The following is a 25,282-nucleotide window of genomic DNA, read 5'->3' as shown; positions in this document are numbered from 1 at the left end:
TATTCTACAAAATATTAAAATGTTCTTGAGTGAGAAAAATCTCAAATTTTGTTATTTATCATGGGCAAACAACGTCGCGCCAAAATCTAGCGACGAGCATTTTACGAATCCATGAAAAACAATCTTCAAATCCACCAAGAGACAACCCCATATTAATACAAAGGTAAACTTTATTAATCAAAAGCAATTATTTACCTATAAGTTTTACCGTCCTTCTTCTTGAATGGAATAACATAACCTACTCCTAATATAAATAGAATTCCTAAATAACAGAACATCTCTTTAAATTCTCCTAATTACAGAGGAACCGAATCGGTCCAACATGAGTCAAATTTGAATTTATTTCCTACCATAAATAGACTTTAACCTATTGCTAAAAATACTGAAGCTAATTATTTTTTTGATTTCTCCTAGAAACGGGCATTCATGGATTATTGGAAATTTTGGCTCTGTCTCGTCGAGATATTTATATATATATATATTACATGTCTACTCCTACTTTTCAGATTAGAAGATATCTTTTTTGAGATCAAGTTAACAATGCAATCGTATCTGTATTTAACTCATAACAATCTCACTTTTTCATAAATTTATTTGTTATGTGTCCTGCATCGTTAGTTTTTTCACTCAAAGAAAATTTTAGCTATTTACAAATTGTATCTAGAGGGTACAATGGGAAAAGGTTAAAGTTCCCGCATGTTTTGTGCGGTACCTGAAACTTCAGTGGATTTACGTGAGATAAAAAGTTTATAGGACCTAAGTGAAACAACCTCCAAAGTTTAGGGGTTATGTACAATTAATCCAATTTTTTAGTCTTGGGTTGGGCTGGTCCCCAAAGCAAGTACGAGAAAAATTAAATAAATGGAAATTACTGGAAAAAAATAATAAAATAGAATGAAAGGGGAAGATGTAGATGAGAATTCCGAGTAGATCGCACGTATCTTGCTCAAAAGGTCGGTGACTCCACCCCCGCTTGTACAGCTCATCGTGCATGGTCGACTCAGCCGTGTTCCGCGTTTTCTTGTTTATTCACAGAACCCCTTGACTTCATTTATTATTTTTAATTTTATTTTGGAAAATGTGATTCTTTTTTGGAAAAATTGCTTCTAGGCCCCAAATTTATATTTTCAATATGCTCTAACCCCTCCTACTTTTTTTAATGTTCTTTAGCCCCTCCTTTTTGAAAAAAATATGGCCAAGCCCCTCCATCATGATTCCAACGCATTTCAGCACTTGATTAGACATGCCAGCTCATGATTAGACATATCAGCTGATTTAAATCCCGAATTTACCCTCATCTTTCTTATGTCAGTGGATGTTAACTCTTTTCTGTAAAATGTTAACTCTTTTATGTAACATGTTAACTCTTTTCGGTAACATGTTAAGTCTTTTCTATAAAATGTTAACTCTTTTCTGTAACATGTTAACTCTTTTCTGTAAAATGTTAACTTTTTTCTGTAACATGTTAACTCTTACAGATAACATGTTAATTCTTACAGCTAACATGTTAACTCTAACAACTAACATGTTAACTCTTACAGCTAACATGTTAACTCTTACAGCTAACATGTTAGCAGTAAGAGTTAACATATTAGCTGTTAGAGTTAACATGTTAGCGGGAGGCGGGGGGGGGGAGGAGGTGTAGGGGGAGGGGAGGGAGGCGGGGCGGAGGCAGAGGGGGAACGGAGGAGGAGGAGGGGTGTGTAGGGGAGGGTAAAATGAGGATTGTGTATAAAGTTTACATAGGAACTTGGGGAGAGGGGCTTTTAATAATTTTTTTCAAAAAGGTGGGGCTGCAGCACATGTTTGAAAGTTAGGGGGGCTAGAACATATTGAAAATATAAATTTGGGGCCTTGAAGCAATTTTTCCTTCTTTTTTTCTCGTTAAAAATATTTGAAAATATCATTTAGGTTTAGGATTAATATCATGAAGGCTGAACTATGTTTCTTATAAGTGTAATATTACGTAGCAGATCCCAAAATTTGGGACAAATTAAGTTTGTATTATTGTTATGTAACATGTTTTGAAAATCTATTTTTTTTTTGGGTTTTTATTGTTAAATGGTTAGAAAAGTGTTTATTTCATTTAAAAAATAAAGAAAGAAAGAAAAGAAAGTAAATGAGGAAAGGCAAGAGCAAGTAGGCGTATAATAATATTTCAAAACGAGATCGTCATGTACATGAATAAGATCGATAAATGTTGCCAAATTTGTTTGGCCAAACTTATATTGAATAATATAACATTTCTGATCACATTGCCATGTTTTATACGTATTTACTAAGCTTGTTATGTATGGTTGTTTTCCATTTTAATATAATTTTTTCGAATTTTAGTGGATGGCCGAATTTACCTTTCCCCCTTCAAAGGAGGACAGCTTAAATAATAAATAAAATTTGAAAAGTCACCTTGCTTAAGGCGATAAGCTAGCAAGTAAAAGTTACCACTCAGCCGATGAAAGAAAATTGTGGGCCCGGAACGAGATATCATGGGCGTACTGTAGCAGTTGAAGTTTAACGTAGGCCGTACTACTTAGTTACGTTGCGTGCTAGGGGTACGTTCTGTCCAAATAAGGCTCGATACTTATCATATCCATAGTCAGTTACCCATTTTGGATACGGATACGAATACGAATATATCTCAATAAGGAACATTCATATCCATATCCGCTAAAATTGGATATATATACGGATATACATGCATGTATAAGCGGATGTGCATACGTATACAAAACGGATATGAGAAAATTAAAATTGGATATAGATACGGACATACATGCATATATATAAGCGTATGTGCATACGTATACAAAACGGATACGAGAAAATTAGACAGTATTAAAAAATATAGCTCATGTAATACAAAAAAGTTCATTAATATGTTCATTATATCTGAAAAGCTAAAATTAAACATCTTGATCATCAAAATTAACCTCAAATCTATAATTTAAGGATTAAGACTGCCGCAACACTATAACTAATATTTATTTGGATATTTCAAATAAGGATCCGGATATTTTACTATAAAATCATATCCGTATTCATATCCTGTCGATTATAAATTTGAGTAACCATATTTATATCCTAATGGATACAGATATGTTCTCGAATATGGATATGATTTGGCACCCGTATTGCGTGACCTTTCAACATGAGCAAATCTTTTTAATTGGGCACGATATTGCCGATATTATTATAAAATAAAGAGAGAGAGAGAGAGATTGCGTGACCTTTCAACATGAGCAAATCTTTTTAATTGGGCGCGATATTCCCGGGATTATTATAAAAGAGAGAGAGAGAGAGAGAGAGAGAGAGAGATTACTGAGAGATTACCTAGATTAGAATTTAAGACCCTGAATTATTTTTATACAGTATCCTAATGGAGGTCGAGATTAGCCATGTTACCAACTTGTTCTTGTTTCTTCTGACATGTTACAACTTGCTAGATTAGCATTATCATTTAATCAGACATCATAACCAAATGATTTTTTAAATAAAGAATTAATCAAACTTACGACGGAGATGTGAGTTAACCCAAAAGGTACTAATATAAAATTCATCATTTTACACTGGGTTAGAAAGAGAAATCAGATCTGATTCAATCCGAGTGCCTTCACTTCACTTTAATATGTTGAGTTATTTTCAAAACTTTTATTAATTAATTGCCCCCCAAGTGAGAAGAATGCTCAAATCTCTCATTGGGTCTCTTTTAAAACAACTTTCAATCTCCTTTTAACTGCACTTTTTATCCTCACATCTTTTCAACATAACCAATCAGGAGCAGCTTTATTCCAAATCAAACTCCTATTGTTGCCTGTCTTGTTGCTCTCAAAGTACCAATTATTGCAGTCAACTACCCTTTCGTTCCCTTTCAATGAATGTTGCAATTTGCATATATATTCTCCAACGAGATCACCCTGTCCCAGGATAGCTATCACACAATGATAATACTTGTCACTTCTGAAGTGAGTTGCATATACAAGCAAAATGCATCAAATTAATTGAGGATAGACCAAATGTAGTATATTGGCAACGCCTGATAGTTCTATTGTTGCAGATAGACCCCTAACTGAAATTTTTGTTAGACTCTTTCAACATCAGATAAAGAGTTTCTTTTTATTTATTTATTAGTATAAATATTCTTCCGGGACGTAAAAGAATCCAAGAGTTCACTCTAAAGGTCCATCTACAACAATAGAACTACAATGGGTCTATCCGCAATTAAGCGATAGCACAGGAGTCCATCCGCAATTAACCCTTCTTAACAACACAATTGAAGTCGAACCATGAACTGCCAGTGAAGTGTAACATACAAGATCTCAAAGTAGTCACTACTAGACCATTAAGAGAGCAACATCACTGAAGTGACAATAAGGATACCTTTTCACTTCAATTTGATCAGAATTGAGCTGCACATAACCAATATGGATCACATTAACTTTCATACAAACACACCACAATGATTCTCAATAACGCAATTGCATTCAGATAACAGACTAGAACTAAAATCTAACATTAGCTTCCAGTATCTCAAAGCGCACGGAAAAGCATAAGCTCTTCCGTCAGATACGATATCATACTTTGAACACCCTGAATCTTTTAACAACAGTAACATCAATATAGTTCACTCTCCTTGTGAGTGTGAATCACACAATCAGAGGTAGGATATGAAACACAGGTCAGCACATATCCTTTCTCCATCTGTGATTCATCGAGGAAAGATCCATCAGATTGGTCGACAGAGCCGCTCATTATTTGTCCCGCGCATGTTGAGCATGCCCCAGCTCGGCAAGAGTAAGGCAGTTCCAACCCCACCGCCTCAGCTGAGTCCAGGATGTAGGCATCATCTGGGGCCTCGAACTCATGCACCTGCCCCTCTGGCCCCACGAGCTTCACCTTGTATGTAGCCATAGCAGTTGCTCTAAAACAGCTTGGCGACTTCAGGCCAAATGCTTTTAAGTTGTTCTTAGTACTAAATCCTAGGGATGAAGGGCCCTTGATGAGGGCAGATGGGCCTCGGATTCTCATGTGGGTTTTGATGGTGCAGGAAGTTGGGACTGAAACAGTCGACATTTTAGGGAAACCTGCTAAGCCAAAAACTTAAGGGATTAGAGAAGGTCATACTCAAAAGTTCACCATGGCCAGCAGCCCAGGCTCATTTTGTTAAACAATTTCACTCATAAAACATGACAGATTTATCTTTAGTCCAGGTTTCATTTTTATTTGTTGTCCCTGTATAAAAATGGTTATCACTAGTAGCTTAGTAAGCATTTAAATAAACGAGTAGGAAATCTTCGTACATGATTATCCCTACATCACGATTCTACAAAAGATGAATTTGGAATTAGGAATATCTAAAATTTTCGTAACACAGTCTACTAAATTCCCGATCTGATATATAAGCGTCAACGGATATATGGCATGTCCAAGAATTAAGATCGAAGGGTGAGGGGATAACGAAGGTTAAACATGTTTCCAGCATCACAATAGGACTGAACACATACCCACACCACATCCGCATGGACATGCACACATACATACAACCCCAACAAGGACCCACACATGCATGTGCACGTCTACCCACCCAAGCAACCAAATACACTCACATTACATACACATAAAAGAATAACTTTGCAGCATGTGTTATATGCAGGACATGAATGAGTAACACTGGCTTCTGCAACTTGACTTTTGGGCGGTCCTTGTATAACAATATGTAATATACAAGCCAATAATTACAACCATAATATAAAGCAACAAACAAAATCCACTTCTGCTGAACATTGAATTGGGTATCATGCACACACATGTAATATGAAAATTTTCGGCTTCGAGTTAGTGAACAATGATGCCAGCAAGTGGCAAAGCTACTTTATGTTCCACAGAATCAGCCATACATATCAGCTCTTCTGAAGTCAGAATCATCTCTAATGGGTCTTGAGAGAACAAGCACAGAAGGTTTCAGAATTTAGAGAAGGTTTAGATTTCAACAGGAAATTAAGATTCAAGGCCAGATGACAATCCTGCTGGCATTCAAGTACTGAAACATAGGCAACAGTTCACTAGGCATTTGAGGGGTGTATGAGATTGCACAATCCTTTCAATTTCTCTGCATAAATCACCTCACAGGGAAGGTACTGTAGAAAGTGGGCAAGATAGATTCAAACGTAAACGTAAACAAAAACATACCTGTGACAGTGAGGACACTAAGCCACCAACTGCACCGATGGCCAGAACCTCAAGCTCAGTAGAAAAGAAGAAAGGAGGAAGTTGAAGTATTGAGTGATGAAGATGTTGTACAGATTGCTGAATCTGATTATGAAAGTGTTGACGCATGTGATTAAAACTGGAATAATACAGATATATAACAGCAAAAACTGAACAGAAAACTAAAGTGTAGTAATTTAATATTTTTCAACTCAGCTGCTGTGCGTTTGTAAAACGCTGTGCTTAAAGCATTATTTGGCCGTGCAAGGATCCCAAGGCCAAATTGCTGCCAGGAATAACAGTCCAGTACTCTGGTGTGCACCGACCCAGTACTGTCAAGATCTCCTCGATCTATAAGGCAAAGATCTCCTCAATCTATCAGGCAAAGATCTCCTCGATCTATCAGGCAAAAGATCTCCTCGATCTATCAGGCAAAAGATCTCCTCGATCTATCAGGCAAAATTCCTATAAGCACCAACTATTTTACAATCTATATATGTATATATTGATTGTTGTTTTTGGAATAAATTTTCTTTAAGGATTTGGAGTCTATTTATAGTGTTTGGGAAAACACTATGCACTAATAAAATATTATTAGTTACTATTCATGTGGGGCCCACGCTCTTAAATTTCTTCGGTGGGGCCCACCACTTTTTACATTTTCAACTTTCAGCACCGCCCTTTGAAACTTGTTAACACCACGTTTTCATTTTTTGTCAAAAAAAAAGTTAGGCTAAAAAGGTTTGTGGGACCAACTAGTTTTAAAAATTATCTAACAATCCCCCACAAGTTTTTAAAACTAGTATCGTATAATGGTGCCGTCGTTTTTATCGTTGTGCATAAGGTAGATGTCGTAAGGACTTGAATCCCCTTTAGACCAACTGAATAAAAGATAGGTGCATGGTATCGTAGAGACTTGAACCAGCACATGTCTAAAAATTTAGCGATCACACAATATCAAACTCTTCTGTGGTAGTTTTCACTTTGAACCATACTTGCATTTACCTTTGCCTTTGCCTTTGCTTTGCATTGCACATTTATGACCCTGTGCATGTCCTGATTTCTGCTAGGGCTCTAGGTATCTTTCCACAAGACACCATAGGAGACGGCCAAATCTCTACCCATGCATAGGTGAGTTCTTTAGGTATGTTTCCTATCAAACATCCCGCATCCGAAATGCTTTAAACTCATTAAGGCTTAAGAGCCACCCTCTCTCATGATAGGATTCTAGGTGAGTCCTTTAGGTGTGTTTCCTATCTAACACCCCGCATCCGAAATGCTTTGGACTTATTAAGGCTTAACAGTCATCCCCTTTACATGATAGGATTCTAGGTGAAAAGATCAAAGTTTTACTCGAATAGTTCAGCCAGGTAAGGATAGTATTAGAGGTTGATCAAATATCAATTAAGTACCTCGTTCCTTGCGGAGCGCATTACGCAACCCCCAAACCTTACCTTAGACACCGACTAATCCAAGAAAACTTGAATCCTTTCACTTGTAAATCTTACTTAACTTTTGAACCATTTATCTTGTCAGTAGTAGCATAAGCTTTGAACTAATAACTTGATGTAAATGGTAAGTATTTATAAGACTACCAACTTTGCAAATCTTACTTGACTTTTGAACTAATTATTTTATTATTAGTAGCATAAGCTTTGAACTAATAATTTAATAAACATAGTAAGTATTTGTAAGACTTACAAAACTTTGAGATCCATTTCAGCAGACGTTCTTTCGACTATGTCCTTTTTCAGACCCTTAGTCAAAGGATCAGCCACATTCTCTGAAGTTTGGACGTTAATCACAAATATGACTCCTTGACAAATGAGCTCTCTCAAATAGCCATGCTTCAGACGAATGGTCCGCTTCTTTCCATTGAACATCGAGTTTGCTGCCACAGCACTCGTCGCCTGATTATCACAATAGATAGTAATTGCACCTTGCAATTCCGTCAATGGAAGGTCTCGAAGAATACAACTGAGCCGCTCAACTTCATCTCCTGCAACACAGAGTGCGAAGAATTCAGATTCCATCGATGACTGTGCAATCATGGTCTGCTTCTTAGACTTCCACGAGATGGCAGCTCCACCCATAGTGAAGACAAATCCTCTAGTAGATCTGCACTCATCTGGTTCTGAGCACCAGCTCGTATCTGAATAGCCTTCGATTACACCTGGATATCCAGTGTAGAATAGGCCCAGACCTGTAGTTCCTTTCAAGTATCTCATCAATCTCTGGACAGCTCCAGTGTAGAATAGGCCCAGACCTGTAGTTCCTTTCAAGTATCTCATCAATCTCTGGACAGCATCCCAATGAAGCTTTCCAGGATTACTTGTGAACCTACTAAGCATTCCTACAACGAATGTTATATCTGGCCTTGTGTAGCTCATCGCGTACATAAGACTTCCAATGATCCTTGAGTATCTCAGCTGCTCTACTGATCTTTCAGTGTTCGGTCGAAGCTTCTTGTTGTAAGCATATGGTACTGACAGTTCTGACAGGTCATAGTAGCCATACTTCCTTAGCATGCTCTCAACATAATGAGATTGGGACAATCCAATACCCTCTTCAGAGTATATGATTTTGATTCCGAGTATCACGTCCGTAGTTCTAAGGTCCTTCATGCTGAACTGTGCTGAAAAAAATTTCTTGGTAGATATTACTATCTTCAAATCACTCCCGATGATGAACATATCATCCACATAGAAGCAGATGATCACTATCTTTCCTTCAGCGACCTTGATGTATAGGCACTTATCAGATTCACTGACTTGATACCCATTGTTGCGAACAACGCCATCGAACTTCTCATGCCAGAGTTTTGGTGCCTGCTTAAGTCCATATAATGACTTAAACAAGTTTACAAACCTTACCAGCTGGAGCATCAAGTCCCTCTGGTTTCTCCATGTAGATTTCTTCTGTGAGATCTCCATTGAGAAAGGCATCTCCATTAAGAAAGGCAGTCTTCACATCCATCTGATGTATGACGAACCTTTTAATCGTCGTCCATGCGATAAGCACTCTGATGGTAGTGATCCTGCAAACCGGTGCATAAGATATCAAAAAAATCTATACCTTCTTTCTGAGAGAATCCTTTTGCCACTAGCCTTACTTTGTAGTTTTTAATAGTACCATCAGGACGGAGCTTCTTCTTGAAGATCCACTTGCAACTGATAGGCCTTGCACCTTCAGGTACATCCACCAGCTCCCAAGTGTGATTTTGGATTAATGAATTCATCTCATCATCTATAGCTTCTTTCCATAGAAGAACGTCTGTTGACTGCATTGCTTCTTGAAAAGTCTGTGGATCTCTTTCCACATTATAGGTGATGAAGTCATTTTCAAAATCTTTCTGTCTTCTGACGTGCTTGGAAGATGGTTCGATAACTCCTTCATCATTGACTAGCTCCTCTTGTGCATCTGATATACTAGCATTCTCTGCTACATCTTTGAGCAGTAAGCCTTTATGTTTGATAAACTTATCCTTAAAGAATTCTGCATCCCGAACTTCAATGATGGAGTTGGTTCCAAGGTCCAGGAACCTGCACGCATTGCTATCTCCAGCAAACCCAAGAAATACACATTTGTTTGCCTTTAGTCCTAGCTTAGGCCTTCTGATATCTGGTATTCGAACGTATGCGAGACACCCCCACACTTTGAGATTATCCAAAGATCTGGATATCCCAACAACAACTGATGAGGAGTATTATCAGTTTTGAAGTAGGGTACTCTGTTCAGAATTCAGTTTGCTATTAGCAAAGTCTCTTCCCAATAGCAGGTAGGTAAACCAGATATGATTAGCATCGAATTCACCATCTCGGTCAATGTGCGATTCTTCCTTTCTGCAATCTCATTGGATTGTGGAGAATACGGAGCAGTAGTTTCAGTAATGATTCCATGCTCCTTGAAGTATGCTTCTGATTCCTTAAATCGATACTCTCCTCCTCTGTCGCTCTTGAGTCTTTTCACCTGAAATCCAAGCTGCTTCTCCACTCGAGTCCGAAACTCGACAAATTTGCTGAAGGCTTCATCTTTAGATTTTAGCAGGTAAACATGACAGAAGCGAGAATAGTCGTCGATGAAGGTGATGAAGTACTTCTTGCCGCCACGAGTGACGAAGCTCTTGAAGTCACAAGTATCTGAATGAATCAGATCCAACAGGTTGGTGCTCCTCGTGACACTTGAAAATGGCTTCCTCGTCAGCTTTGCTAGCGCACAAACTTCACACTTCTCAGGTTTGTTACCCTCACATTTTGAAAGTAATCCTAACTTCTCCATGCTAAATAGTTTTCTATAATTTACATGTCCCAGGCTATTGTGTCATAACACAGAGGAGTAAGCAGAAGAGGATACTTTATTTACAACGGGGTTGGGTGCACTCGTACTGATTTTATACATGCCATCAGTACGATATGTATTGCCAAAATACATTTTCTTGAAGGATAATACAGCCTTTCCTCCTTGGAAATCCAGCCTCATGCCTGCATCACACAGCATGCTTCCAGAGACTAAGTTTTTGGCAATTGAGGGTACATGTTTCACATCCTTCAATGTGAGAGTCTTTTCTGAAGAAAGAGTCAGCACCACAGTCTCAGTTCCAAGAACAGAAACCACAGAACGACGGCACCATTACACGACACTAGTTTTAAAAACTTGTGGGGGATTGTTAGATAATTTTTAAAACTAGTTGGTCCCACAAACCTTTTTAGCCTAACTTTTTTTTTGACAAAAAATGAAAACGTGGTGTTAACAAGTTTCAAAGGGCGGTGCTGAAAGTTGAAAATGTAAAAAGTGGTGGGCCCCACCGAAGAAATTTAAGAGCGTGGGCCCCACATGAATAGTAACTAATAATATTTTATTAGTGCATAGTGTTTTCCCAAACACTATAAATAGACTCCAAATCATTAAGGAAAATTCATTCCAAAAACAACAATCAATATATACATATATAGATTGTAAAATAGCTGGTGCTTATAGGAATTTTGTCTGATAGATCGAGGAGATCTTTTGCCTGATAGATCGAGGAGATCTTTTGCCTGATAGATCGAAGGGATCTTTGCGTGATAGATCGAGGAGATCTTTGCCTTATAGATCGAGGAGATCTTGACAGTACTGGGTCGGTGCACACCAGAGTACTGGACTGCTGTTCCTGGAAGCAATTTAGCCTTGGGATCCTTACACCGGAGTAGGCCAAATAATGCTTTAAGCACAGCGTTTTACAAACGCACAGCATCTGAGTTGAAAAATATTAAATTACTGCACTTTAGTTTTCTGTTCGGTTTTTGCTGTTATATATCTGTATTATTCCAGTTTTAACCACAGGCGTCAACAGAAAGTACCTCTCATATGCATGCTCGACCTAAAGTGAAGATTTTAAAGGTGCATATTCATCTTTTTTATGCCCTCTTTGGGTATTAATGCATTGTTGTCCAGGAAAGAGAAAAAGGATTTGCAAGTATAATTGCAAGTACACCTGCTAAGCAAAACCATCCAACAAGAAGCAGATTGGTTCTTGAAACTGAAGGTTGCATTAACTCTGAAAAGTCCACAATCAAGCAAAGGTTTCACAATTTCAGCAGAAAAGATCAAAATGAAGATTCCCACTCTTGGCAAGAAAATATTAAGACGTGTTGCACGGATACATGCAATGTTTTAAAAAGCCTCCAACTAGCCTACCTAGGAGTACGCCTAGGCCTAGGCGGTACCTTGGCTGCCTACGTAACGTCTAGCATCTAGGCAATACCTAAGCTGCACACATAGATTTTGATAACGCCTAGAAAAGCGTTGTTCGCTTACATGGACTGCACCCTTTAGGCATTGATCATGATTTTCTCCATTGCAACCTCCACGCTCTCCAACCTCCTCCAACTATAAACACCTCTTCTACCTCCCCCGACTTTCAGCAAAACCTCCACCACCACCAATTAAGAAATCTATCTGGGTATCAATCCAGCGCTTAAGCTTTCCATGACGTTGGCATTAACTATCAAAAAGTGTAACTAAATACTAAAAATAAGAAATCGCCTAGGCCCCGCCTAGGCTCTAGGCGTCAGGTACAACACCTAGGCCGCCTAACACTTTCTGTAACCTTGGGTACGGGTACGGTTACGAGGCACGACAAATTTGTAAAAAGTAGAGTATGGGGACACAACTATAATTATGAATATTTATATGTATTAAAATTAATAATTTGCATAAGATCAATATTATTTTTTTATTTACAGAAGATCAATATATTAGATATAGACGTGCAAGGTAGAATATACATCCGAGAAATGTATATTCAAGAAGTGTCCAAGAAGTTTAGGTAATGGTACAGATACATGTCGGGTAGGGGTACTGTGTCCAAATAGAAGTACCCTAACATAGATTAAGACTTCATTGCAACCTATCAAGACTTCAAGCTGTTTGTGATCTTGAGTTTTGAGTTTCAGGCATTATTAAAAGTCAAAGCATCTCCATAATAGTGTGATTGTGGAAAGTTCTCTGAATTCCTTCTAAACTAGTTTCTGATAAACTTTGTTTTTTCTTGTATCCCACAATTGATTCATTAAAGATTAATTTGGTTTTTTGTGGTCATACTCTAATCATAGGGCTATAAGAGTCACAGTGTGTCAATAGATGATTAAACTCCAATAATAAAAAAATTACAAATATCATATGTTAAACCAATTTCTTAATGAAAAGGCAGCACTTTAAAACCTACGGGTTCCAAATTGACGCAATGTAAGCTGCACTAGGTCCTGGTAACCTGATCTGATTCCAATCTAAATTTTTAAACTTGGATCCTTACAACTTAATTGATGCGGGTGAATCCTAAAAATACATATTTTCCTTGTTGGTCTCATTAGATCCAAACTGGATAACATTTTCATATTCACATGGTTTATTTCGTTTACTTCAAGCTAAATCATCTTTTGTTCCTAAATATAATTTGTATAGGACCTATTTGACATCCTTAAACACATGCAATACAACAGATGTAAGTGAGAAGCCGTGTTTTGAAGAAAATGTGAGCAAGAAACCAAACCGATCTCTATTTGATTCTTAATCGAAGAAAAGAAGTATCGATGTGGATACTCTGAAACCCAGCCCCAGGAACGAATTATACTTATTATAGGTTTTTTTTAATATCCTTATTAACTTTTTATTAGATTTCAATTGACAATTAGACCCATGAAATTTACAGGGGATATACAAACACTTCAAGGAGCTCTGCCCTTACCAAGTTTTGCTCTTTACAGTCCATTTCTGATCACGACGAGAACCATGATCTCATATCTCAATCATTCAAAAAAATGAAAATTAAAAAACAAACAATAAAAAAAATGAAACTTCCATGTACCAATTTCAATCGATATACCAATGCATATTAAAAATCACTCCATTATACGCTAGTTTGTGATCTAAATTAAGCTTTCTAATTAGAATAATGAGCATAAACTGCATAACATCAAGCACGCGCGAATTACGAAAGGCAAGATTTTTGTTTTTATTTACTTTTTTTATTTTTCAAATTCCCCAGAAAAAACTAGTTTGTAATCTAATTAAATCAAAGGGAAAGGGCGTCAAAGATCACAATAATCGGAAACTTTTACGACAATTTTCTCAGATCAGAAAATAAATAAATAAAAAGAGAGAGAGAGAGATCAAAACCTTCACCGAGATTTTTGCAAACCTTCTGGATTTCACGAGAGCGGAGATTCCCAAGGAAACGGGAAAAGCTGAAAGAGGAGAAGAAGATGCCACTGTTTTATAAGCGCGAGGTTTTTTGGGGGAGTGGGTACACCGTACCGGCTTTTTAGGGGTACGTGGCGAACTTTCATTGCTTGCTTTTTTGGTTAAAATCTTTGGTCCTTTCTTTTCGGGTGACTATAGAGTTCCCGCGAAAACCGACAACAAAAATGCTGCGGGATCTGGCGGATACAGTGGGCAAAGAAATACTACTTTTGCATTTCACCAAATAAAATAAAATCATAATCTCCACTGTCAAACACCTTCCAATTAAAAATTTTTAATTTTTAATTTAACCCCCAAGGGAAGGAACATCTGAAATCAGAGGCAAAGTGATCTTCAAATTGCAAAGTCTATAATAAAATGTAAATTCGGCGTGACAAAAATCAACAAAAAATTTTTTTTTTGCAGTCGAGCCTTTGACTCGGCGACAAAAATATTCAAAAGCAATACAAGTGCTAATTCAATAACAGAGAAACTGCTCGTAAATTAAAACAAGTTGAAATAAATTCCATGCATTAGGGAAGATATATATAGCTCAAAAGCTCATCATTCAGCCTGTCTTTGTCCCAATACAGAAATGTCCTCGTACCTCTTCTGCAGAACGCAACAAAAAAAAAAGAACAAGATTAGAAGGACAGAAATGTATAGATCAAAACCTTCACCAAAAAAAAAAAAGTAGTTGATTGAAATTTTGGGTAAGTAAAGTTTTCTGAGCTAAGTTCAGCAAACAAGTACATTTTTATTTGGAAAAGCGAACTCATCTCAGAAACTACTATAATTAACTACTCTATATTAACCTTATACAGTTGTACTTTGGTTTGTTTCATTTATATGTATGTGCCTAAAGAAGCCTACTAAGGAAATAGAATCTCAACTAAAAACTAACCATACATAATCGAAAAGTGATCACATAAACGTAGAGTCATTTTTCCATCCTTTCCCTTTGCTTCATGGAGCCAGATAGTTTAACAGGTAAAAATATGTACGATAATAGTAGATCATTTAACAGACCTTATACTCGTTTAAAGGAAGGATTCAAATAGTCTTTTGGAGAAGCAGATGAACGAAAATGCTTGATAAGACAGCAAATGAAATATCAGCAATTGAGAGTTAAGAGGAAGCAAAAACCAAGCAAGATATTGAAAACGAAAAAATTAAGATACCATAGAACAAACTAATGTGGATAACCGTGTGAAGGTGGTAATAGTACATGCATAAAGTCAAACAAATCCTTCCATGTTTTTTCCCTTCCTATCTAAGATGAGGTTCAGAAATAATGTGCCCAATCATAGTATTCCTGAAAACTGCTTTTACATAAGATCGGAGCTAATCAAATGAAAAAAATAATAAGTCATGTCAAGTAGAAAAGATATAGGTATACTAACAATGTCTTTTACATATTTAAATTTCTGGATAAGGAGGATTCTCAACCAATTCCTTACGCTAAAGGCCTGGAGGATAAGGATGACCATATAAACACACATATCACTAATCTTATGCACAACTCAAAGTTTCCCCTCATAGTCTTCCTTATCAAGTTCATCCATAAGTGAAAGTTCTACTATGACTTAGAAGGCTATTGTTGTGGCTATCATTGCAGCGTTGTTGAATATGGCTGCCAGGTACCACTGGTTGCTCACTTCTCAAACAACATCCTAGAACAGTTTATGTAACACAACAAAGGTTGGATAAGATTTATTGAGATACAAACCTAACCTCTCATATTCAATGGAAAATACCACCATTTCAATTCAAGACCACTTGCAACTATCGGTCCAAAAGAATTATTCAAGAGGCAGTTCCTTTACTCTTCTCAAAAATTCTTGTTTAAGCTCCCACTACCATCTCCAATTTTCGCATACAAAATGCAACTATACTTAAGAGAAACGTGAGATGATAGGCAGCTAGTCATCAGTCAACTAGACTCTAGGATCCCCTCTCTTCGGTTCTTTGGGGAAAACAATCTTCATATATCAAAATTTGCGATTTTCATCGACAATAACCTATGATTTTTGATAATTTTAGTAAGTTTTGAACAAATGTAAATAAATTATGTGCACATCAAAATTTGAGATTTTCTCGCGCACAAACCCACGTATTTTGACAATTTTGGTCCGTTTTGAGTAACAGTAAATTTATTGTGTACATAAAATTTTTCAATTTTTATGAGCTATAACCCACAAATTTTGACAATTTTGGTTCGTTTCAAGTGACAATAAATTGTATCATCAAAATTTGTGATTTCATGGCCTATGACCCATAATTTTTTTAATAATATTGGTTTGTTTAGAACGAATGCGAATAAATTATGTGATTTTCATGTGCTATAACCCACAAAATTTGTTAATTTTTATTTTTTAAAAAGAAATTAAATTTATTATATGCACATCAAAACTTACGATTTTCATGGGCTATAACCCACGATTTTTGGACAAATTCAGTTTGATTTTAATAAATGTAAATAAATTATTTGTACATTAAAATTCATGATTTTTATTAGCTATAACCCATAAATTTTGACAATTTTGGTTCATTTAGAATGAAGGTAAATTTATGATGTATACCTCAAATTTTTTTATTATCATGTCTTATAACCTATGATACCCCGACACGGCAAATTTGACGTCGTACCCGTGTCGGGTGCGATTTGGGTACGTTTACGCACCCAAACGGAGGGGACACGGGAGCAACTCATTTCCCACGTGTGAGAGGACTTTTGGAGCAGTTACGTTTGAGGAAAATGAGTTTAGCTGAGATATGCAAGGAAGAAGAAGTCTCTCTCTCTCTCTCTTATTTCCTTAGTTTTAAATTTGTTAGTGGAACATGACATCACCATTCACATGGGTGCTTGACTATTTGCTTTTGTCTTTTCTTTAAAATTAATGGCAATGCTAAGAATGGGAGACATGTGTTATCATATTTAAATAGCGTAAGTGTACATATATATATTAGATATATATAATTATATTATATATATATAATATATATATATATATATAATATATATATATATATATATATATATATTATCATAGTATATATATGAATGTGTGCTTGTGTGCTATATATTCTTTTTGAAGCCTTATGTGGAATTATAAAGTTCAAGTTTCAAATTGACGTTTACTTTATAATTTTAAGGAATGAGCTTATTTTATTGAGAATTTTAAAATTAAACGTAGTAACAATTGCTATAGTTATTAATTTTAATTGAAAATTTAATTATATTTAAAATATTAATATATCCTATATATATATATATATATATCATATATATATATATATATATATATATATATATATATATATATATATATATATATATGAGCCATGCTTCCCATTACCCAACTTTTTACAAATTTGTCGTGTCCCGTACCCGTGCCTATACAACCTAGCCTATAACCCACAATTTTTCTTACTTTTGATTTGTTTTGAAAGAAAATGTATTCATTATGTGTGTATCAAAATTTGAGATTTTCATGAGCTATAACCACAGATTTTTCAAATTTGGTTTATTTCAAATGAAAATAAATTTATTATGTATATATCAAAATTTGCGATTTTCATGGGCAATAACTTACAATTATTGATAATTTTGGTTCGTTTTGAATGAATGTAAATAAATTATGTGTATATCAAATTTTGTTATTGTCATGAGCTATATAATCCATGATTTTTGTCAATTTTAGTTCGTTTCGAATGAATGTAAATTTACTATGTACTTTAAAATTTACAGTTTTCATAGGATTATTGACAATTTTTGTTTGTATTGAACGAATATAAACATATTATGTGTACATCAAAATTAGCGACTTTTATGAACTATATACCCACGATTTGTCAAATTTGGTTCATTTTGATAGGAAACAAATTTATAATGTATACATCAAAATTTACAATTTTTATAGGCTATAACCCATAATTGTTGATGATTTTGGTTCATATTGAATGAAAGTAAATTTATTATGTGTACATCATTTGCGATTTAATAGGCTATTACCCACGATTTTTGACAATTTTGATTCAATTTCAATGAATATAAATAAATTATGTGTACATTAAAATTCAAGATTATCATAAGCTATAATCCACAAATTTTTTAAATTTTGTTTCATTTCTGGTGAAAGTAAATTTATTATTTGTACATCAAATTTTTTTATTTTTATAGGTTATAACCCATGATTTCTGACAATTTTGGTTTATTTTAATCGAATATATATAAATTATGTGCACATCAAAATTCACGACTTCATGATTCATAATTCATGAATTTCAAAAAAATTGTTCATTTTGAACAAAAATAAATTTACTATCATGAGCTATAACCCACCTTTTTTGACAGTTTTGATTCGTTTTGAACGAATGTAAACATTTGCAAATTTCACAGGCTATTACCCACGATTTTTGACAATTTTGGCTCACTTTGAACGAGTACATATAAATTATGTGTATATCAATATTCGTGATTTTCATAATTTATAACCCACAATTTTGTCAACTTTAGTTCATTTTGTATGAAAGTAAATTTATTATGTGTACATCGAAATTAGCGATTTTCATGGGTTACAACCTACGATTTTTGACAATTTGGTTAGTTTTGTATGAATGTAACTAAATTATGTATACATCAAAATTAAAGATTTTCATGCGCTATAACCCAAGGCTTTTACCAAATAAATTTGTCATACGTACATCAAAATTTTCGATTTTTATTGGCTATAACCTACGATTTTGATATTTTTTATTAAAACTTGAGATTTTCATGAGCTATAACCCACATTTTCATTCGTTTTGAAAGATAGTAATTTATTGTGTACATTAAAATTTGTGATTTCATAGGCTATAACCCATTATGTTTGATAATTCTTATTTCTCTTAAACGAATGTAAATAAATTATGTATAAATAAAATTTATGTAAATTAATGTAAATAAATCACGTGCTATAACCTATTTCATGCGCTATAACCCATTATGTTTGACAATTTTTGTTCAATTTGAAAAAATATATATAATTATATTTATATCAAAATTCAATTAATGTAAATAAATCATGCGCTATAACCTATTTCATGGGCTATAACCCATTATGTTTGACAATTTTTTGTTCCATTTGAATAAATATATATAATTATATTTAGGATACATGGCATCAAAATACCTTATAGTTTCACACTATTAGCACTTATATACCCTCAGTTGTATTTCTTAGCATTTATATACCCTGAGTTGGTCAAAATTGACATATTGATATCCTATGTTTTGCAAATGTGACAATTTTTATTTAAAAGTTCCCATATAATATTTATATGTTATTCTTATAGTTATTTCTCTATTAATTTTGTTGAATTCATTGTTAAATCTTTTAAAATTCTATATTTTAAATAGAATTATGATGCATTTAAAATTAGAATTTGAGTTTGTTTAATAGTAATTTAATAAATATTGATGGTTATAAAGCTCCAAAATTAACATATGAATGTTATAAAGGAACTTTCGAATAAAAAATTTCATGTTTGTAAAATATAAGGTACTAAAGTGCTAATTTTGACTAATTAAGGTTATATAAATGCTAAGGGTATATAAGTGTTAAAGGAGTGAAACGATAAGGTATTTAAGTGCTATTTAGCCTTATATTTATATTAATATTTGTGAATTTTATGAGTTATAACCCATAAATTTTGTCAATTTTGGTTCGTCTCGAACGAAAGAATTTACAATGTGTACATAAAATTTACAATTTTCATGGGCCATAACTAACGATTGTTAACAATTTTGGTTCATTTTGAACAAAAGAAAATTTATTATGTGTACATTTAAATTTGTGATTACCATGGGCTATAACATATAATTTTTGATAATTTTCATTCATTTAGAATGGATGTCAAATAATTTATTTGTATATAAAAATTTGTGGTAAAAATGAGATGTAACGCACAAATTTTTCAATTTTGATTCCATTTGGATGAAATTAAATTCATTATCTATATACAAAAATTGTCGATTTTAATGGGTTACAACCCATGATTTTTGACAAGTTTAGTTTGTTTCAAATGTATGTAAATAAATTATGTGCACATCTAAAATTCATGTTTTTCATGAGACGCTTTGAACAAAAGTAATCAATTATGTGCATATAAAAATTTGCACATTTTATAGGCTATAATCTAAAAATTTAAACAATTCTGGTTTGCTTTGAGCGAATATAAATAAATTAAGTGTACATCAAAATTTGTGATTTTTTTGAGTTATTACTCATGATTATTTGTTTTAAAGAAAAGTAAATGTATTATGTGTACAGCAAAATTTGCGATTTTCATGGGCTATAACTTGCGATTTTCATGGGCTGTAACTTACAATTTTTTCATAATCTTGGTTCAAAAGAAAGTAAATAAATTGTGTACATCAAATTTTGCGATTTTCATAAGCCATAGTCCATTATTTCCCTTAGTTTTGTTTCGTTTTTTAACAGTCTGAAACTACTCCTAACCTCACACAACGAGTGAAGTTGAGATGTTGATGAGAAAGGGGCGAGTCTCAATTTGTCATGAGCTATGACACACTAATTTTTCAATTTCAGTTTGCTTCTGAATGAAAGTAAATTTATTATAAGTAAATAAAAAGTTCATAGGTTATAATCCATGATTTTTGATAATTTTGATATGTTTTGAACGCACATAAATAAATTGTGTACATCAAAATTAGCAATTTCCATGAGCTATAATCCACAAATTTATCAACTTTCGCTTGTTTTGAAAGAAAGTAAATTATAATGTGTACATCAAAATTAAAGGAAATTATAAGGTGTACATCAAAATTTGTGATTTTCATGGGCTAAGTCCTACAATTTTTAACAATTTCAGCTTATTTTAAAATGAACATAAATAAATTAAGTGTGCACGATTTTCATTACCTCTAATCCATGATTTTTGTCAATTTTGGTTTGTTTTGAACAAAGTAAATTTACAATGTGTACACCATAATTTGTGAATTCCATGGGCTAATATAGCAAGTATTAACAATTGTAGTTTGTTTTAAATGAATATAAATAAATTATGTATACATCATAATTCATGATTTTTATGAGCGATAATGCATTTTTTTGTCAATTTTGGTCTGTTTTGAACAAAATTAAATTTATAATATACACATCAAAATTTGCGGTTTCATGTATTATAACTCACGATTATTGACAATTTTGGTTCATTTTGAACGAATGTAATAAATTATGTGTATTATAAAAATCGCAACTTTCATGAGATATAATCCACGATTTTTGTCAACTTTTGGTTTGTTTCAAACAAATGTAAATTTAATATCTGTTTCACAATTTGTGATTTTCATAGGCTTTAACATACGGATTTTGTCAATTTGTTCATTTTAAAACGAATACAAATAAATTATGTGCATAACAAAATTAGCAATTTCTTGAGCTATAATCCATGAATTCTATAAATTTTGGCTTGTTTCGAACAAAAGTAAATTTATAATGTGTACATCAAATTTTGTGAATTTCATGGGCTATATAACCACCAACAAAATTTGAAAACTTGATTCGTTTTGAGTGAAAGTAAATAAATTATGTGCATATCAAATTTCGCAATTTTCAGAAGCTATAACCCATAAATTTAGTCAAACTTGTTCGCTTCGAATGAATGTAAATTTATCATATATACTTCAAAATTTGCAATTCCATGCTACAACCCATGATTTTAATATATTGATTCATTTTGAATGAATATATACAAATTATGTATATATTAAATTTGCAATTTTAGTTATAACCTGATGTTGTGAAATTTAGTTGGTTTCGAACAAAAGTAATTTTTTTTATGGAGAAAGTAAATTTATTATATGTACGTAAAAATTTGCGAGTTTCATGGGTTATAACTCAAGATTTTTGGCAATTTGGTTAGCTTTAAATTAATGTAAAAATTTTATATGTACATCACAATTCACGATTTTTATGCAGCATAACCTGTAATTTTTGTCAAATTTGTTTCATTTCAAATAAAAGTAAAATTATTAGATGTACTTCAGAATTTGCGAATTTGATGTGCTATAACTCACGATTTTTGATAATATTGATTCATTTTAAATAAATTATGTGCACATTAAAATTGGTGATTATCATTAGCTATAACTCACAATTTGTCTTATTATTGTGTGCATCAAAATTTGAGATTTCCATGAACTATAACCCATGAATTTGTTTAAATTTTGGTTTGTTTTGAATGAAAATAAATTTATTATGAGTAGGAGTGCATGCAGTTTGGATATGGCTCGAAGATGATGCTTATCATATTTGTAAATTATATCTGATTACCAATCATGGATACGGATGTACTTCGGTAAGAAAAATTCATATACATATCCACTTAAATTGAATACGGATACGAATATGCAGGCAGATATGTAAGCGGATATATAAGCAGATATAAAACGGATATGAGAATTAGATAATATTCAAAATATATATATAGTTCAAAAGGTATGAGACAATTCATTTTGTTATAAATAAAAAGCTGAGATCAGATAACTTGATCATCAAAATTAACCTCAAATTCATTAATCTAAGGATTAAAATTGAGTAAATAAAATATTTCCTCAGATATGGATGTTTTCGTGCCCTACTAAAAATGAGTAAATATAAAGTTGCGATTTCATGGGCCTATAACCCATGATTTTTGATAATTTTGATTTGTTTTCATCGAATATAAATAAATTATTTCTACATCAAAATTTGTGATTTTCATGAGCCATAACCCACGAATTTCGTCACTTTTGTTCGTTTCGAAAGAAAGTAGATTACTTATGTGTAATCAACATTTGTGATTTTTGTGGGCTATATAACCCATGATTGGAGGTTGTTTTGGATAAATGTAAATAAATTAAATATACATTAAACTTCACAATTTTTATTAGCTATAAGCATATAACCCAGGATTTTTTTCAATTTTGGTTCGTTTTGAACGAAAGTAAATTTATACTAAAATGTGATATTCAAGTGTACATCACAATTCGCGATTTTCATGAACTATAATGCATCATTTTTTCAAATTTTGTCCATTTTGAACAAAAGTAAATTTATAGTGAGTACATCATAATTAGCGATTTTTATGGATTAAACTCATGACTATTGACAACTTCGATAAGTTTTGAACGAATGTAAATAAATTATATGTACATTAAAATTCGCGATTTTCACGCGCTAAAAACAACGATTTTTGTCAATTTTGAGTCATTCAAATGAATATGATTTATTACAAGTACTTCGAAATTTGCGATTTCCATAGGCTTACTCACGATTCTTAACAATTTTTGTTCATTTTGAGCGAATATAAATAAAGTATGTGTATACCAAAATTGCGACTTTAATGAGCTATTTTGTTCAAATGAAAGTAAATTTATAATATACATCAAATATTGCGATTCTCATGCACTACAACCCATGATTTTTGTCAATTTTGTTTTATTTTGAATAAATATAAATAAATTATGTGTACATCAAAATTTGCGATTTTCATACGCTATAAACCACATATTTTGCCAATTTTTGGTTCGTTTGGAATGAATATATTTTTATAATGTATTACAAAATTTACGATTGTCATTGATCATAACCCTCAATTATAGACAACTTTTGTTCATTTTGAATGAATATAGATAAACTATATATAAAAATTTACAACTTTCATGAGCTATAACCTACAATCTAAGTCAATTTTAGTTCATTTCAAGTGAATAACTTGATAATATGTACATGAAAATTTACGAATTTCATAGCTATAACTCACAATAGTTGATAATTTTGCTTCATTTTGAATGAAATTAAACTTATTATGTGTACATCAAAGTTTGTGATTTAATGTGCTATAGCCAATGATTTTTTATAATTTTGATTTAGTTTTAGCCAATGTAAATAAATTATGTGTGCGTAAAGTTTGTGATTTTCATACGCTATAGCCCACGAATTTTTCAATTTTGGTTCCTTACAGATGAAAGTAACATTATTATCTGTACATTAAATTTTTTTGATTTTCATGTGTTACAACCCATGATTTTTTTAAATTTTGGTTCTTTTTAGATGAATGTAAATAAATTATACACACATCAAATTTATTATGTGTACATTAAAACTTCCAATTTCAAGGGCAATAACCCGTGATTTTTGAAAATTTTGGTTCATTTGGAAGTAATGAAAATAATTACGTGTATATCACGCTTTTCATGGGCTATAACCAATGTATTTTGTCAATTTTTATTCATCAAAAGAAAGTAAATATTTCATGTGGACATTAAAATTTGTGATTTTAATGGGCTATAACCCACGAAATTTAACAAGTTTGGTTTGTTCTAGAACGAATGTAAATAAATTATGCGCACATCAAAATTCACGATTCTCATGAGCTACAACCTACGATTTTTTTCAATTTGGTTTGTTTCGAACAAATATAAATTTATGAAGTGTACTTCAAAAATTTTATTTTTATAAGCTATAACTCATACTCACTATTATTGACAATTTTGTTTGTTTTGAACAAATATAAATAAATTATGTGCATATCAAAATTCGTGGTTTTGATTAGCTATAACCATCTCTAGTTCGTTTCGAAGAAACAAAAATTTATAATGTATATCAAAATTTGTGATTTTCATGAGCTATAACCTACAATTATTGACAATTTTGGTTTGTTTTAAATCTCGAAGATTGATCTTTGTTCTGGCTATCATCAGTTGCGGGTTCGGGAGATGGATATTCCTAAGACCGCTTTCCTTACTCGGTACGGATCTTTCGAGTTCTTGGTCATGCCTTTTGGGTTGACCAATGCACCCGTGGTATTCATGGACTTGATGAACCGGGTTTTTCGTCCCTTCTTAGACCAGTTCGTGATCGTTTTCATCGATGATATTCTAAGTTATGGTTTTTGACAAATTTTATTCATTTACAACAATTTAAAAACATTATGTGCACATAAAAGTTTACAATTAACATGAGCTATAACCCACGAATATTTTGATTTTAGTTCATTTCGAACGAAAGTATCTCTATAACGTGTACAGGAAAATTTTGACTTTCATGGTCTAAAACCTTCGATTATTGTCAATTTTATCTTATTTTGAATGAAAGTAAATTTATAATGTACATTAAAATTTACAATCTTTATGTGCTACCATTTACAATTTTTAACAATTTTTGTACATTTAAGAAGATATAAAAATTTTAATTGTACATAAAAATTCGCAATTAACATGTGCTATAAGCTACATATTTTTCAATTTTGATTCCTTTTGGATGAAATTAAATTTATTATCTGTACACAAAATGTTCGATTTTCATGGCTT

General features: G+C 33.0%; 1 protein-coding gene across 4 annotated transcripts; it reads right to left on the bottom strand.

The window, feature by feature from the left end:
• On the bottom strand, positions 4,402–13,952 carry LOC109824250 (ferredoxin, root R-B2-like). 4 transcript variants are annotated; one of them, XM_020390799.1, is made up of 2 exons: positions 13,883–13,952; positions 4,402–5,081 (listed from the first exon to the last, which is right to left on the bottom strand). In XM_020390799.1, the coding sequence occupies exon 2, from the start codon at positions 5,068–5,070 to the stop codon at positions 4,612–4,614; it is 459 nt and encodes a 152-aa protein (XP_020246388.1). In that variant the 5' UTR covers positions 5,071–5,081; positions 13,883–13,952; the 3' UTR covers positions 4,402–4,611. The 4 variants fall into 4 exon arrangements, with proteins under 4 accessions (XP_020246388.1, XP_020246386.1, XP_020246387.1 ...); XM_020390797.1 differs by having other exon boundaries at positions 13,867–13,943; XM_020390798.1 differs by having other exon boundaries at positions 13,861–13,937.

Source organism: Asparagus officinalis, chromosome 9, assembly GCF_001876935.1.
Source record: "Asparagus officinalis chromosome 9, Aspof.V1, whole genome shotgun sequence".
NCBI classification, from domain to species: domain Eukaryota; kingdom Viridiplantae; phylum Streptophyta; class Magnoliopsida; order Asparagales; family Asparagaceae; genus Asparagus; species Asparagus officinalis.
The sequence above is the reverse complement of the archived record's forward strand: the minus strand, read 5'-3'. Positions and strand labels throughout refer to the sequence as shown.